The sequence below is a fragment of the Callionymus lyra genome, chromosome 15 (assembly GCF_982586985.1).
Source record: "Callionymus lyra chromosome 15, fCalLyr1.hap1.1, whole genome shotgun sequence".
NCBI lineage: Eukaryota > Metazoa > Chordata > Actinopteri > Syngnathiformes > Callionymidae > Callionymus > Callionymus lyra.
This window is the reverse complement of record NC_141832.1, coordinates 16,688,039-16,704,346: the sequence shown is the minus strand read 5'-3', so window position 1 is coordinate 16,704,346 and position 16,308 is coordinate 16,688,039. Positions and strand designations below refer to the sequence as shown.

The window sequence follows — 16,308 nt, the reverse complement described above, 5'->3', positions numbered from 1 at the left end:
GTATTTTATGTCATACTATAGCATGATATTTACGGCATACTATAGCATGATATTTATGTAATACTATAGCATGATATTTTATGTCATGCTATAGCATGATATTTTATGTCATACTATAGCATGATATTTATGTAATACTATATCATGATATTTAATGTCATGCTATAGCATGATATTTATATCATACTATAACAAGGTATTGTATGTCATGCTAAAGCATGATATTTACGTCATACTATAGCATGATATTTATGTTATTCTATAGCATGATATTTTATGTCATGCTATAACAAGGCATTTTATGTCATACTATAGGATGATATTTTATGGCATACTTTAGCATGATATTTTATGTCATACTATAGCATGATATTTTATCTCATGCTATAACAAGGCATTTTATGTCATGCTATAGCATGCTATTTATGTCATACTATAGCATGATATTTTATGTCATGCTATAGCATGATATTTACGTCATACTATAGGATGATATTTTATGGCATACTTTAGCATGATATTTTATGTCATACTATATTATGATATTTTATGTCATGCTATAACAAGGCATTTTATGTCAAACTATAGCATGATATTTTATGTCATACTATAGCATGATATTTTATCTCATGCTATAACAAGGCATTTTATGTCATGCTATAGCATGCTATTTATGTCATACTATAGCATGATATTTTATGTCATGCTATAACAAGGCATTTTATGTCATGCTATAACAAGGTATTTTATGTCATGCTATAGCATGATATTTTATGTCATACTATAGCATGATATTTTATCTCATGCTATAACAAGGCATTTTATGTCATGCTATAGCATGCTATTTATGTCATACTATAGCATGATATTTTATGTCATGCTATAACAAGGCATTTTATGTCATGCTATAACAAGGTATTTTATGTCATGCTATAGCATGATATTTACGTCATACTATAGGACGATATTTTATGGCATACTTTAGCATGATATTTTATGTCATACTATATTATGATATTTTATCTCATGCTATAACAAGGCACTTTATGTCAAACTATAGCATGATATTTTATGTCAAACTATAGCATGATATTTTATGTCATACTATATTATGATATTTTATCTCATGCTATAACAAGGCATTTTATATATAATATATGGATGGATGAATGAATGCATGGATGGATGGATGAATGGATGGATGGTTGGATGGATGGATGGATGGATGGATGGATGAATGAATGTATGAATGAATGGATGGATGGATGGATGGATGGATGGATGGATGGATGGATGGATGGATGGATGGATGGATGGATGGATGGATGGATGGATGGATGGATGGATGATTGGATGGATGGATGGATGAATGGATGATTGGATGGATGGATGGATGGATGGATGGATGGATGGATGGATGGATGGATGGATGGATGGATGGATGGATGGATGGATGGATGGATGGATGGATGATTGGATGGATGGATGGATGGATGGATGGATGAATGAATGAATGAATGAATGAATGGATGGATGGATGATTGGATGGATGGATGAATGAATGAATGAATGAATGAATGGATGGATGGATGGATGGATGAATGAATGAATGAATGAATGAATGAATGAATGAATGGATGGATGGATGGATGGATGGATGGATGGATGGATGGATGGATGGATGGATTGACTTTATTAATCCCTGTGGAGATCTCTTTCGGGAATTTGGGTTTCCAGTTCACAGTAGATAGATAAACAAGAACAAAGTGCAAATCAAAGAACAAACGCAGGAACATGTTCTGAAAAATTCTTTGTTTGAGATTTTCATATATATTTACTGATTATTTCTCATTTTTCCTAATGAATATGCGACCAATAATAATTATTATTATTTTATTAAAACGTTAAATAAACCTTTTTTTTTTTAAGCAATAAAAATCCTCTTTTCGAACAGTAACAGGGATCAATAAAGTTTTACCTTACCTTACCTTAACAGCATTTATCTTGTGTAGTGCTATCCTACAGTTACTACTTAATTCATGTTTTGTCAGTAAAACCATCAATAATCAATATCTAAAAATATAATCAATATAAATAGGAACATCATGCACTTTAGAGTTATTTTAATGACAGTGTTAGTTTTCAGGCCGTAAAACGACGAACTGTACGATATGTTCTTCGATGAGATGAAAGCACTAAAAACTCTGGATCGACCACAGACGCGGGATTTACCGAAAATTCTAAAAGTGCTGAGTCTTCGACAAGAGCGGCTTGTTTGTCTGGGTGAGAAAATATAAAAGTGGGATTGTTCTGCACATTCTCGCGCCCGCGGCTCCGACCACTTCTGGGAAGTCTTGAAGAGCCAAAGAAAAAATGGATTTAAAAGAAGGAAAAAAAAAAAGGACTAGTGTTGTTTGTTTTCTTTATCTCGAATCTTATCGAGGTCGTTGTGCGTTTGAAGGAATGTTCAGGAACAGCGACAGAACGTTCCCTTTTGTCCAAGTTTCCAGAAGAGCTCGGATGCAGGAAAGAGGGTGTTGGACGGGAATGACTTCCTTTTTATGAGGCGGAGAAGAAGAGAGAGAAGAGAGAGAAGAAGAGAGAGAAGAGAGAAAAGAAGAGAGAAGAAAGAGAAGAAGAGAAACATGTTTACACACACAAAAATCATAAAATACAAACTAAAATTATTTCGGAAAATGTAATTGTTGAAGAATTAAGGTTAAATAATTCAAACAATTAAATGAAAACAAACGCGTACGAATGTGTAAATATGTATATTTTAACTTGTTAATTTTTCCGAATATATGTTTAAATTATTGATGTTTATAACATGTTTTTCTTCTTTTATCTGCATATATTATACAGATTTTCAAAGTAAATTAGTTCTTACTTATTGGTCCGTTTCGTAGTTGTTTATTTTAATATGTTTTGAATATATTTTAAATAAAATATTGTCTCTTGTCGTTCTCTCATAATGCTCTTTCATTTCCTTTACTTTTAATCACATGTTAATCTCTATTTTCTGCAGGAAAGTGAACTTTTAATTTAATTTTAATTTAATTGATTTTCAAATTTCTAACGCACTCGTGATATTCAAAGCAGAAATCAAATTTGTTTTTGTTTTTATTAAATTAATTAATTGTATAAAAAGGGAAGTTTACATTAAGATCATCTTAATTCAAGTTTTATAACGAATTTGGTAAAAAAAAATAAAATTCACTTTGAATAATTGGGTTTTAGTCCCTTTTCTTTTTTAATTATCGTAACATTTTAGTTCCTTTTTATAATCAAATTTAAAAATAATATATATATTTTCTTCTTACGGAAAGGATCTTTTGTCTTCCATGGATTGTAAATAAACATTAAACATTAAACTCACTTATTTGTTTTATATTTTATAACCAAAAATTATAAAATTATAACCTTATTTTTTTATTTCCTTCTTTATACGGGAAGGATCTTTTGTCTCCCATGGATTGTAAATAAAGTTATGATTATTTCAATCGTAAAAGTGTAACAATAAACTCACTTATTTGTTTTATTTTTATGACCAAATGTAAAAATGATAACCTTTCTTTATTCTTTCCTTCTTGTTACGGGAAAGTTTTTACTGTCTCCCATGGATTGTAAATAAAGTTGTGATGTCAAAACAGGAAACCACCTGCAGCGGCAACAATAGCTTCACTTGTCACTTCTGTCGACCACTTTGTATTGAACTGATGACATCATCGTCTGCTTCGTAACTCTGAGTCAGCAAAACATTTTGAGGAAGTTACTGAGAAAATATGTTTTTTTTTCTGCGTGAAAAAAATAATCATATTAATAAAAAATATCCAGATATCCAGAAGAAAAATCATGTTTGTAACATAAAGTTGTGAATCAGAACAAAGTGTCGCGACGAGATCGAAGTCCACGAAGCGTAAATAAAATCTTTTTTTTTTTTCCCCTCCACAGTCGATCTCAGTTTCCAGCTCCTCTCGGCCGTCGCCCGTGACATCAGCCCCGGCTATTTCCAGAGATTGTGGGAATCGGGCTCCATTTTTGCGTCGTGTCATTGGCTGCTTTTGTCTCCGAGCACTTGATACCGACGAACAGACGGCGACGCGAGATAACGGATCAATCGCATCGGCCGAGCGGGAAGATTCCGAGTCGGGCATCAGGAGATGAAAGGTCTTCACTTGTCAATTCATACTTTCCAGCAGGACTCCGGGGGAGATAACGCGCAGAACCAGCGTCTGCTTTTGGTCAGGATGTATTTTTCCTGAAAGACGGCGAGGAGTCCCAGAACCGGAGTTATGATGGTCAAACATCGATATACGTCTGTTGAAGAACAGTATGAATGTTGACAAGACAAGCTTCGTATCTTCTCAGATGTTTATCGGTGACTAGAAAATAATCGGCGGCGGTTCTTCGTGGAAAAGGCTGTTTTGCGCTTCCTGTCTTTATTTACCTTCCCCCCCAAACTTCTATATCCTTCTACGTCGATAAGACCAGACGCCTTCGTGATACTGTGTCTACCTAGTGACGGTGCTGTTCATGCCCTTCAAAATATTTACACTTATTGTATTTCCTGGTTGTTGAATGGTGCGATGTTTTTTTGGGAGGTAACTAAGGATGTTGCAACACCATAGAAGAAGAAACGTGAAACTAATTCTAGATATACACACAAAGCTAGCACCTAGCCAGGTAAGAGTAGGGGTTAATGGGTAAAGGACTGGGGCAAAGGTCAGGGTTAGGATTAGGGTTATCTAGGATTAGTATTTGGGGTTAAGGGCATGAGAGTGTTAGTTTTTCAGGTTTGGAGTTAGGTTAGGATTATTGCTATGGGTTATGGTTTATGGTTAATGGTTAATGGTGTGTGGATTATGGGTTATGGGTTATGGGTAAGGGGCTATGGCTATGGCTATGCTTATGTCTATGGCTATGGCTATGGCTATGACTAGGGCTAGGGCTAGGGCTAGGACTAGGACTAGGGCTAGGACTAGGACTAGGGCTAGGACTAGGTCTCGGGCTAGGGCTAGGGCTAGGGCTAGGGCTAGGGCTAGGACTAGGAACAGGGCTAGGACTAGGTCTCGGGCTAGGGCTAGGGCTATGACTATGACTATGACTATGACTATGACTATGACTATGACTATGACTATGACTATGACTAGGGCTATGGCTATGGCTATGATTATGGGTAGGGTTAGGTTTAGGGTGGAATTATGGTTTAGAGTTAAAGGTTAGTGTTGGGGGCTTGGGTCACAATGTGAGCCTAAGGGGTTTAGGCTTGGGTCTTGTAGGTAAGGTCGTGATTAGGGTAACGTGTTAACAAGGTTAAGGTTATGATTATGGTAGGGTTATGTTCAAGAGGTAAGAGTTAGATTAGGATTAGTGTTGGGTTTAAGGGGATGGAGCAAGGGGTTAGGTGAGGACTAGCGAATAGGGTTAAGGTTTTAAGGTTAGTAAGGGGTTAGAATCAGGATAAGAGTGCGAGTGACGGTCAAGTTTAAGGGACTCAGCCGGGTTGGGGATAGTATTTGATTTTCACCTTCTTTCTGTATAGTTTGTCATTTTATACTCGCTGCTCACGTTTTTAATAACGATGGAAATGGTTAGTCGCCCCCTATGGGAAAAATATGGCATGTTTAACATTTTCTAACACAATCCATTCATAACTGATTGAATTAATTGTGTAGCTCGGTTCAGAACAAACAACGGGTTCATTCAAAACTTGTGAAAGGCGCTTTATAAATAACAATTTCTCACTAAACAAAAGATCTTTTCAAGAGGTTCAATAAAACGTTCATTTAGTGCCAATTATAAAAATCTACCACTGATTTAATGGCGACTGTAAATGATGGCAGGGCATGTGATGTGGCATGAAGACAGATAAAGCAAGTGTGTAACAGAATTTTCAAAAATGTGGAACCGATCACAACGTTGTGTTTGTTTAATCTCATGTGCTAGTGTTCAAAACCTCTATCTTGGAGGTGCAACAGTTTAGCTTGTCATTTATCTTTCCGGCTGAAGGTTAAGGCCTCCAGCTGTCGCCTCGGCCACATCTGACGGAACTAACGAGAAACTGGAAGCCGCAGTGACGTGGGCGACACACAAAGTCTTCCCCGACCTCGTGCAGTCAAAGTGACCCGATCAAAAACTAAACAAAACAAGCTTCTGCTATTTAATGACACAACTTTGCTGCAAATGTCAAAATGTTTCCACTGTGTCATTTTGCAAGGAGAAGTATTTCTCCAGGCAGCTGATCCAACTAATAATAAAGGCCTTTTGCAATCGTTGCTTTAAAAAAAAAAAATGTTTTAAAGTGTAATTCTTAAACCCACCGCTAGATGGACGGACTCGTTATTAGGTCGTTATTTTAGTATATTTTACAAACAATTACAGTTATATTATTAAAAAAAATAATAGAATAAGTTGGCTGGTTATTATTTAACTTTAATTTAACTTTGAATTTTAGCTTCTTTTTTTTTTTAATGATTTCTCTGTGGAGATAAAGCAGGAAGTGAACACACCTGCTCATCATTAGAAAAACCACCTGTCAATCACACCTAATGATGTTTCCTACTTCCTGCTCACTCAGAGTTCTTCCTGTCTCTTCTGCTCACTTCTTTTAAGTTTGGCTTCCTGTTCGTCAACGTAAGTGCATATCTTACTGTAACTCACTTACCAACATATTTCCTTTAGTTTGTGTTAGCTAGCTAGCATTAGCTGTTTATTAGCAGCTAGCTAACATGAGCTATTTATTAGAAGCTAGCTGATATGAGCTGTTTATTAGCAGCTAGCTATCATGTGATGTTTATTAGCAGCTAGCTAAATTAACCTGTTTATTAGCAGCTAGCTAACATGAGCTGTTTATTAGAAGCTAGCTGACATGAACTGTTTATTAGCAGCTAGCTAACATGAGCTGTTTATTAGCAGCTAGCTAACATGAGCTGTTTATCAGCAGCTAGCTAACTTAAGATGTTTAATAGCAGCTTGCTAGCTTAAGCTCTTTATTAGCAGCTAGCTAACTTAAGCTCTTTATTAGCAGCTAGCTAACTTAAGCTCTTTATTAGCAGCTAGCTAAATATAAGCCGTTTATTAGCACTTAGCTAGCATTCCTAACTTGTGTTTACTTGACAGGAAAGACAATGGATTGACATTGTATCTTAAAGTATGTGTTTTCCAAATCTAAAAGTTCCAAATATTCAATAATTTATTTAATATGCCCTATAAATGACCTCCAAAACATTTATTTAAAAATGAAAAAATGTGATGTATACTTATGTGACTCCTTGTCGCTGTGTTTTATTTTATTATTTCAGCAAATAAAAGTTATTAGAATAATACTATTTGAGCAAATGTTTTCTTCAACTGAAACTAAAAGATGGCGTTCATTAGGCAAGAAAAAATATTGAATAGTTAATTTAATAACAATTGAATTTATCAGCAAAATCTTGCTGATTTATTTCTATATAGAACTGAAATCTAGTTGCCCTTTGCTTGTTTATTTGTGGTTTTTTTTTTTTTTCAATTAATTTACTTTTTGCTCCCCGAGGCTGGTTCTGTCAAGGTTTCTTCCATTGAAAATAGGAAGCTGATTAGGCAACATTGTACTTACTTTTGGTGCCTAAGTAATTCTCTTATTTTCTTAATGTTTTTTTTTTTTTACCTTTTTTAGTTTTTCTTCAAGCTTTGACAAATCAATGTGTTATACAAAAAAACAAACATGCAAAATTTGCTTTACTGTCATTTGTTTCTCTTTTTTTGGGTCAGAACTTGAAGTATAACATTGTATGTGTTGCATGGGATCTAGTTTTTAAAAGAGCCTCTGAAAATGTAAAGTCAATTCAATTTAAGAAACATCTTAAGACGTTTTTATTTGTTCAGGCTTTTCCTTGATTTTCTGGAACTCCTGTTGTGTTATCAGTTTTATCTTGATCTTTAAAGTATATACTTTATTGAATATTGTTTTGATTGTTTAAGCGCTTTGTGACCCTGGTCTGGAAAAGCTCTATACAAATAAAAATGACTTACTTACTTACATTTGCTGCCATGAAAAGACAGAAGTTCAAAATAAAAGCTTCTTTATCTTCAACTAGTTCAACAAAATAAAAAATAAAAAAACATTTCAATGATTCCAGTATTTAGGAATTAGCGTCAACAGCTGTGTTTATATTTGACTCATAAATTATAAAAAGCTTGTCTTTTTAAAAAGCTTTATTTTTACAACTTAAACCTTTTTTTGACATTTAAAAAGACATTTTGTAAAGGACACCGTGCACCGCAATAGATCTGCACATCTTCCCAAAACACTCATCAGCTGCGAAAACAAGTAGTGTCGCTAAGGAAGCGGCGTGTTGCAACATTATGTTGTCAAAAGTGTCAACACTATGGAAACACAAGAGTGCCATCATTTTTGTAAAATGTGTTTTATTTCCTTATCACTTTTCTATTTCCAGTTTGTGTTGTAAACAAAGTTTTAATGGCGAACAAAAGCGGGCGGACAAAGTCATGTGACAGGTACAAATTAGCAAATCTATTTTAGTGTATTTCCCAGCAGCACGTTGGAACCAAAAATAATCATTGTGCGTTGACTCGTGCGGAATGCGAAGTATTCCTTCTACCCGCTACTGGACAATGCTAAAAAAGGTGTGGCGGTGGAGCTCGCGCCGCTCTTACACATGTCATTACACACTTGCGTGACTCATTTGCATTTCTTCACAGGTTACCAGGAAATTGCTAATCATGCAAACGTCTTGCTCAAGGGAGGTTTTTGCAGACGAGCGTGGAAATGACAGCACAGAGTGATTCGTTGGTCGGAGGCAGGAAGTGAATCTCCCTCTCGTGATATCAGTGTCGACAGGAATCAGCTGAGATGCCGGTAAAGCTGCTGCTTATCACTGGAACTATTGAGCATGTGTCTGCCATTTAAAGTGCATAAACCATGACAAAAGAAGGGAAGGCAAATTTGTCAAATGATGTGTTAATTTATAAAACGGATTAAATTTAACCAGCTTACAACAGAGTTAATATAAGTGTTACTTATCATCACATCTGAGGCTGTTTTACTTCGAGTCTAATTCAAATGACGCATTTCTTTCACCTTCATGGTCGTAGATTATTTTATTTTTTGGATTTATTTGTTTAAAAAACATTTTAATTATGTTTCTGCTCCTTGTTATATGTATCAGAAACTTTTATTACCTTTTTTTAATAATAATATAAATGAAAAAGAGATAAATAATAATAATTAAATGAAATAAGAGACATTCATGTAAAATTACATGTTTAAATAATCAATCCTTTATAAAAACAATTGATCTTCATTTAAATTACAACAAGCAAAAATGTAATTATAAAATACAATAAAATAACACATATATACGTAGATAATCAATACTTAATAAAAAAAATGTTTTTAATTTAAACAAAAAATAATAAAAACGATATAATACAATAAAATAAGATAAATTAACATAAAAGTACATGTATAAATAGTCAAAACTTAAATAAATAAAAAATAAAAATGAATAAACAAAACAAGCAAAAATATAATGATACAATATAATAAAAAATACATTTTCTGTACATACAATTAAATGTGTAAATAAAAACAAACGTTTTGAATTTAAATTAAAAAAAAAACAGAAAAAAATATACTTAATACAATGAATAAAATAAGAGACATTAACATAAAATTACATGTGTAAATAGTTATTACTCAATAAAAACAAATGTTTTTAATTTAATATAAAAAAAACAACAAGTGAAAATACTTTTGTTTAATTTTTCAAAATAAAAACTATTTCCACACCAAATTAAACCCATTTGCTAAATGTCTTAATATACTTTTGTCTTTTTTTAAAAGGTACCCATTTATGAAAAGTACAGTTATTTAAAAACAAGGCCATTCGTTTGATTGGATGATGATATGCCTGTTTTACTGCTTACTTGGAACTATGATTATTTATCGCATGTAAAGGGGAATAAAGATGATAAAAGATAAAGCTCAAATACACATTTTCTGCCGAATTAATTCCTCAAATTCCCACTTGAATTCCCACGAAGTACCATCAATCCAAAAAACCTTTTTCTGCTGTATTGTCCCTGATTTCCAAATAATTTTCTCAGAAGTAATTCTTCTTAAATCTCATGAATCTTTCCAGGCCTCAGCAACCCCTCCCCCCCAGAACCACCACTGACTCCCAGCAGATTTACGGGAAATCGTGATCTCAAAGTAAATGCCTGAGTCAGTGTGGGAAAAACTAAACAGCCGCCTTTTCAAACTAAACAGTGGTTTGTGTCGTGGTGGTGGTGGAGCTTCTCTGGCCTGTCATGAGAAGAGTCGCGCAAACGTGACGCTTGAAAGAAATTAAAGAAAAAAACTATAGCATCAATTTCTTATAAGCCTCAGTTGACACGTTTTAGGTTACGAGAGGTAACTTAAGGCTTGGGTTTAGCAACTAAAATGCTAAGTGGGCCCCTTTGTGATAAATACGATGTAACGGTGTATATAACTGAATTTACAGATGAAACTGCTTATTTTAAATATATTTATATATCACGATACAGAGGGATCAATATTGTGATACTGTAGTAACAAGGATATATTTGTAGTTTTGTCGAGTACTTGACTCTGGTGTTTCAGAATTTACAGACCACATGACTCTTGACGAAGTCGTAACTGCTTTCATTTGTTTTGAAACCTAAATATGTCCAAACATCATCTTATGAAAACCGCTGGAGTCAACTGTATCCTCTCGTACTCGGGTATCTCCAGGATTTCACAGAATTCATTGTTCCTTTAGCTGCTTAGTGACTGCTGCTTTCTTGGAGGTTTAATTGCAAGACAGAGATGAACAAATGGCACAAACTTTTGAATGTTTGATTTAAATAATAATAAATAAATAAAACATTATTTTATACTTACTTTATTTAAATAGATATTAAACAAAACTAATTTGAAAAGAAATTGCCACAGTGCTGAACATTATTGTGGAGAAAAAAGATTGCTATATATCAGTGTATTGTTATTAACTCACACGCTACTATAATTTTTTTTTTTTTTAGAAACTAGTCTTATTTAAAAAAAGCAAGGTTTAATTTTACAGTTGAATAAAACTTTGCAGCGTTTACATACTTTCTGCTTCTCGCCCTGTGTAGCTGGGATAGGCTCCTGCTCCTGAGCATCTTATTTTTCCATTAAAAAAAAACGATTAAAATGAGCCATATTGTATAAACAAATGGTTTAAAATAAACCAATAACGGGTAGAGGCCCACCCACGAGGTGGACCTTTTAGATGCCGGTCCAGGAACCTGCTCCTGTGCCACAGGTCGTCCGGTGCGTCAATGAACCCACGACTCGAACCTGCACCCGAGGCCTGTTTTGTTTATATCATTAAGCGCTGACGTCTTCTGCTAGTAGGAACATACCGGCTGAGTCAGCGGCGTACAGTAATAAAAGCCGGCGTTATTGTCTCCATGGAGACGCTTGTGGTGCTTTTTCGTGCTCTCGCCCGGAGCCAATTTTTTTTTCCTTCCATTGACTGAGCGAGTCCTCGGGGGAGACGCCAAAGCATACCTCACTCTGATGACACAAGAGTTTTTCTGGGAACCAGAGGAGAATCCTCACGCGACTCCCCCTCCTCCCCCCTTCCAGACAGTACCTGTCACTGCCGTGGAGACAGCCGGTACTTACCAAAACCCATCAGGATCGTGTGATGTCAATCTCTTACCCACAAGTCCCTCCCTTTTTCAGTTCAGGGGTGACACATGATGGGAGGACGGCAGAATTACCTTTTGGTTCATGCTGTTAATGGCTGAGTCAGCAGGGAGGGACCCGAATAAGTGTGACACCACAATTGAAGGAACAGGACATTCTAATAAACTGTGTGTTGTGGTATGTGTGATAAAACACATTTCTGCAATTATAAATACACTCTCCCACGTTTTCAGGCCTTAGAAGATAATCTTCATGTTAAGAATAGAATTCATTTTTATTTTACTTATCAGCAGCTGATTTTCTTTAATTATTTAACACATCTGTTTTATTCCTACACACTTTCCTTTCCCTATTCTCTGGGTTGATACACTTCTGGAGATCACCCTTTTTAATTTATAATCATTTGAAGGTGTTATAGTGTTTTATTTTTTATTCATTTAAGAAGTTTGAAAGTGATCAAATTGAACAAAACAATGCTCCACAATTTTCCCTTTTAGTTCAAATATGAGTTTATTTTAACTTTACTTTTTGAATTTCAATTTGTGGTTGAATAAAAAGCCTTTTTTCTTTATTTATTTAATCAAAAATGTTGACGTGTGACAATGATTCAATTCACATAAAAAGATGATACAGTTTTGGTTTTAAGTTTTATTGAAGTGGATTTAACACTGAAACTGGGTTGTATATGAATAAAAATGTTTTTAAAGCTTATTATGTAGTTACAAAGTTGTAAAATGAAAAACTCCTATTTGAACTAATTTAAAGACTTCTTTCAGGAAATTAAGTTGTTGATTAAATAGTTAAAACACATACTTTTTGTAATAAATATATGTTCATAAAAGGTTTTCGGTACTTATACCTTTGTATTACAGTTGTAAATATTTGAAATTGAAAGTTAAACTCTGAAATTAAACAAAACATGTACAAGGTTAAGCCTTTTTCTGCAAATTAAATTGTTTTTACACTATAAAGCTATTGATTAAATATCGAAAATACATTTTTAAAATAAAACCAAAACTGTAAAGGGTTGATCTTGTTCGGTAAATTAAATGATTTTCACAAACTGTAAAGTTTTTGATGAAATACTAGAAACATGTACCCTTTATTAAATATGTTGAGAAATATAAGGTGTTTTTGTTTAATCAATGATTTTAAAGTATGAAAATGATCAAATGCAAAGTAAATTTACAGAAAAGACCTTAATACAGAGTTTCCTTAAGTTTTTCCATTTTTAGAACTGCATTATTAATCTTTAAATACGGAGACATTTTTGTGAACATATTTCCTTTAAAAAAAAAGGGTTGGTTTTCACTATTAACTCAATGGTTTTAAAGTTGAAAAAAGAAGTAATAGAATTAACCAAAAGAGGTTCACAATAAAAAGTTTTAGTTCAAGAGCTTTTGTTAATTTTTAAACAAAACTTAACAATTTAAACAAAGGATGTTAAAGTTGCAAATACAAAAGTTATTTTACTTTCGTTTTATACAAAGGTTATTTTAAACGAGTTTATATTTGTTTTATCATGCTGTGAGTCCAGTTTGTTCTTGTTTTGCGTTTGCCTAAGACGCCTTATATAAGAATATAGTTTTTATTTATATTGCCATGACAACGCAAAGACGTCACGGAGGTCCAGCGATGTCTGGCGCCCCCTTCAGGCAGCTTCGCGCGTCTCACCAGTTCCAGAGAAATTCTCAGAAACCGAAGCTCAAGAGCTTTAGTCGAAAGACAACACAGGGTTAATGTTTCCTCAAAGTGGACACCGAATGGGGGGCCAGAAACCCTTCATTGAGGAATAGGCGGAGGGAGGAGCGTCGTCTTCTTGTGGCAGGAATCCTTCTGAAAGAAAGAAAAAAAAAAAAAAAAACAACAACTGAATTTCCTGTTAATCTACGCTTACTGGAACCAGAGGGGCGGGACTTCACTCTTAGCACCGCCCCGCCGCTCCCGCCCGGGTGTATTTAACACGAGCTCGCAGCTCAGAGCAGCAGTTTTTCTCTGAAACACAAACGCAACTTTTCTTCCGACGCGCAAGTGTCAACACATAACGGGATTTATCTCGAGAAGGACTGAGGTGAGAATCCACTTTTACTTTTGTAAAGCTACATAAAAATAAGAGATTTAAAGCGGATTGTTTTATGGATGTATTAGAGCGTGTTTGGAATATTGTGTTTAAGTAACATTTTTTTTTCTTCATGTTATTGTTTGGAACTTTTTTAAATCTAACTGAACAGTACTTATATTGTTACGGTCCCCCCCAAAAAATATTGTTTATTTCTTTGTTAAATCTGTGCATAAATGTCAGTTTTATTAACTCTTTGCTCCCCCCCCTCCAGGTTTTGATCCCACTGGTTCTCCTCCCTGGTCTTCCATGCTCATCGTTTCTGCAGACAAAGCAGGCACAGCGCCATGGTAACTTACAGCAAGCACACCGCAATGAGCAGCAGCAGCAGCAGCGTCAACTCCAGCCTGCGGCAGTCTCACCGTTACAAGACGTTCAGCACCGTGGCCCAGTACCAGATGGTCCTGGCCACGCTCCACAAGCTGCGGGAGAGCGGCTTCTACTGGGGCGCCATCACCGGGAAGGAGGCCAACTCCATGCTGCTGTCGGAGAGGACGGGCACCTTCATCGTCCGGGACAGCTCGGACCGGCGGCACCTCTTCACCGTCAGCGTCAAGACGGCGTCCGGCACCAAGAACCTCCGGGTCCAGTGCGACGCCGTCTCCTTCTTCCTGCAGACGGACCCTAAGAACGTGCAGACGGCGCCCCACTTCGACTGCATCCTCAAACTCGTGCATTACTACATGTCTCAGAGCAAGAACAGCCGGAGCGGGAATATTTACTTCATCCACTCCGCCGGGGAGAAGATCCCGTTGGAGTTGCACCAACCGCTCTTCTGCAACCTGTCCACGCTCCAGCACCTGTGCAGGAAGACCGTGAACGGACATTTGGACATTTCGTCGAATCGGGATCAGCTTCCTCAGCCGGTCAAGGATTACCTCCAAGACTATGATGCGCCTATTTAGAAGGTCCAGGGGTTTTTTGAAGGAAACATTTTGAAGAATGAATCTGCTGTAGTCTCCGACTTGACGGTCGGGACCACGTCTGCTGCTGCTGCTGCTGCTACACAAGTGCTGTGAGGTTGTCAAGTTCACAGACACGAGCCAAAGAAAACGATCCGTCCATTAAAGGTGGGCCCGGAGCAGACTTGAGCTGATTGGCAGGTTGATATTGGATCAGGCATCCAGCATTCCTCGAATCTCTGACCACGCTGGCGGGGAAACGTATAAATACACAACAATGGCCTTCGTATTTTTTTTTTTTTTTTATAGAAAATGAAAAAAGTGGCCTCATATTTTGTGACGGGGAATTTACAAGCCAAACTTGACTGAAGAATCCGGACAGTGACGACGACTTGTAGGTCGATGAAGGGCTGATGAATGTATTTGGTTCGGAAGGAGCCAAAAAAAATCGTCTTAACTTTTTTTTTTTTTTTTAAACAACATTGTTTACATGAAGACCAGATACGTTTCTGTCTTTTAAAAAGATGCGTACTCGTGACGGCCACACCGCTGGCTACTAATGCTTGACCGTTTCCACAACACAAACCGGTCAACTTTGCACTTATTTATATATCTGTAAAACATTTCAGTAATTTATAATAAAGAGTGCTATTTTTCTACAAAGTACTGACTTGTTGTTTCTGTTTTCTGATCACGGGTGTTGTGTAAAAGAAAAAAACTATTTATTACAACTAAAAAATACAGTAAATCAATGGGATTATTTTAAAATTCATATTATATGTATATAAAATATACATATAATGTATATATTATATGTATAATGTATGTATAATATTTATAATATAATATTTTATTTGTATTAGTGCACAGGTAGTTGGGGTGAGACGTGACTTATTTCGCTTACAATTAAAAAAGAAAAATAATCCTATATTTGAAAAGCGTATCATCTGTATTTTAGTTATGTGGTGGACCAAAAAAATGGTTTATTGACGGGATTATTTAGTTTTTGTAGTTAAAACTAATTTTTAATATGACATTGTTCTTCCGCAAATCTCATAATATAAAGCAGATATAGGATCAAGTTATGTTTTCTAAAATAAGCGGAAATTCTTCTGATTCTAAACGTTTAATTTCTGTTTATAGTTCGGCTCATTAAATAAATTTGGCAAGACAACAAAGGACGTGTGCTTTACCAGAGAAGTTGGCTCAAACACAACTGAGGCTATTACAGTTAAACTAACTAAGCTTTTAATGAGGTGTAATAACACCCAGTATTAAAGCGTAAAAAAAAAAAGCCCCAAAAAAACCCTGCGAATTCAAAGTGTGCTCTTTAAATTCATGATACTTTATTGATCGTTTTGCCGGCCAAAATACTATCCAAAAATAGGTCAATAATCCAATATTGACAAAGTCGAAGTTTTTTGGATTTAAGCCAAATTTTCGCTTGAATCACTTTCTTCCTGGTAACACAAAATCACAGACCGTTCTTTTCAAAATTACTTAACCAGTAAATGGCGTGTTCACACTTCGGCCCGCCCCGAGGGCCACACACGCCTCCCTCGTGTTCACAGTTTCTCAGAAAC

The 16,308-nt window shown here is 35.5% G+C and overlaps 1 protein-coding gene across 1 annotated transcript; it reads left to right on the top strand.

The window, feature by feature from the left end:
* Window positions 1–13,681: 13,681 nt before the first annotated feature.
* LOC148065135 (suppressor of cytokine signaling 3-like) lies at window positions 13,682–15,391 on the top strand. Its single transcript, XM_087809600.1, has 2 exons — window positions 13,682–13,775; window positions 14,038–15,391. Exon 2 carries the CDS (start codon window positions 14,111–14,113, stop codon window positions 14,726–14,728), a length of 618 nt encoding a protein of 205 aa, XP_087665726.1. The 5' UTR covers window positions 13,682–13,775; window positions 14,038–14,110; the 3' UTR covers window positions 14,729–15,391.
* The last annotated feature ends 917 nt before the right edge of the window (window positions 15,392–16,308 follow it).

Bases quoted from the DNA above. Each gene is read 5' to 3' on its own strand.
- LOC148065135 (XM_087809600.1), top strand. From the start codon at position 14,111: ATGGTAACTTACAGCAAGCACACCGCAATGAGCAGCAGCAGCAGCAGC.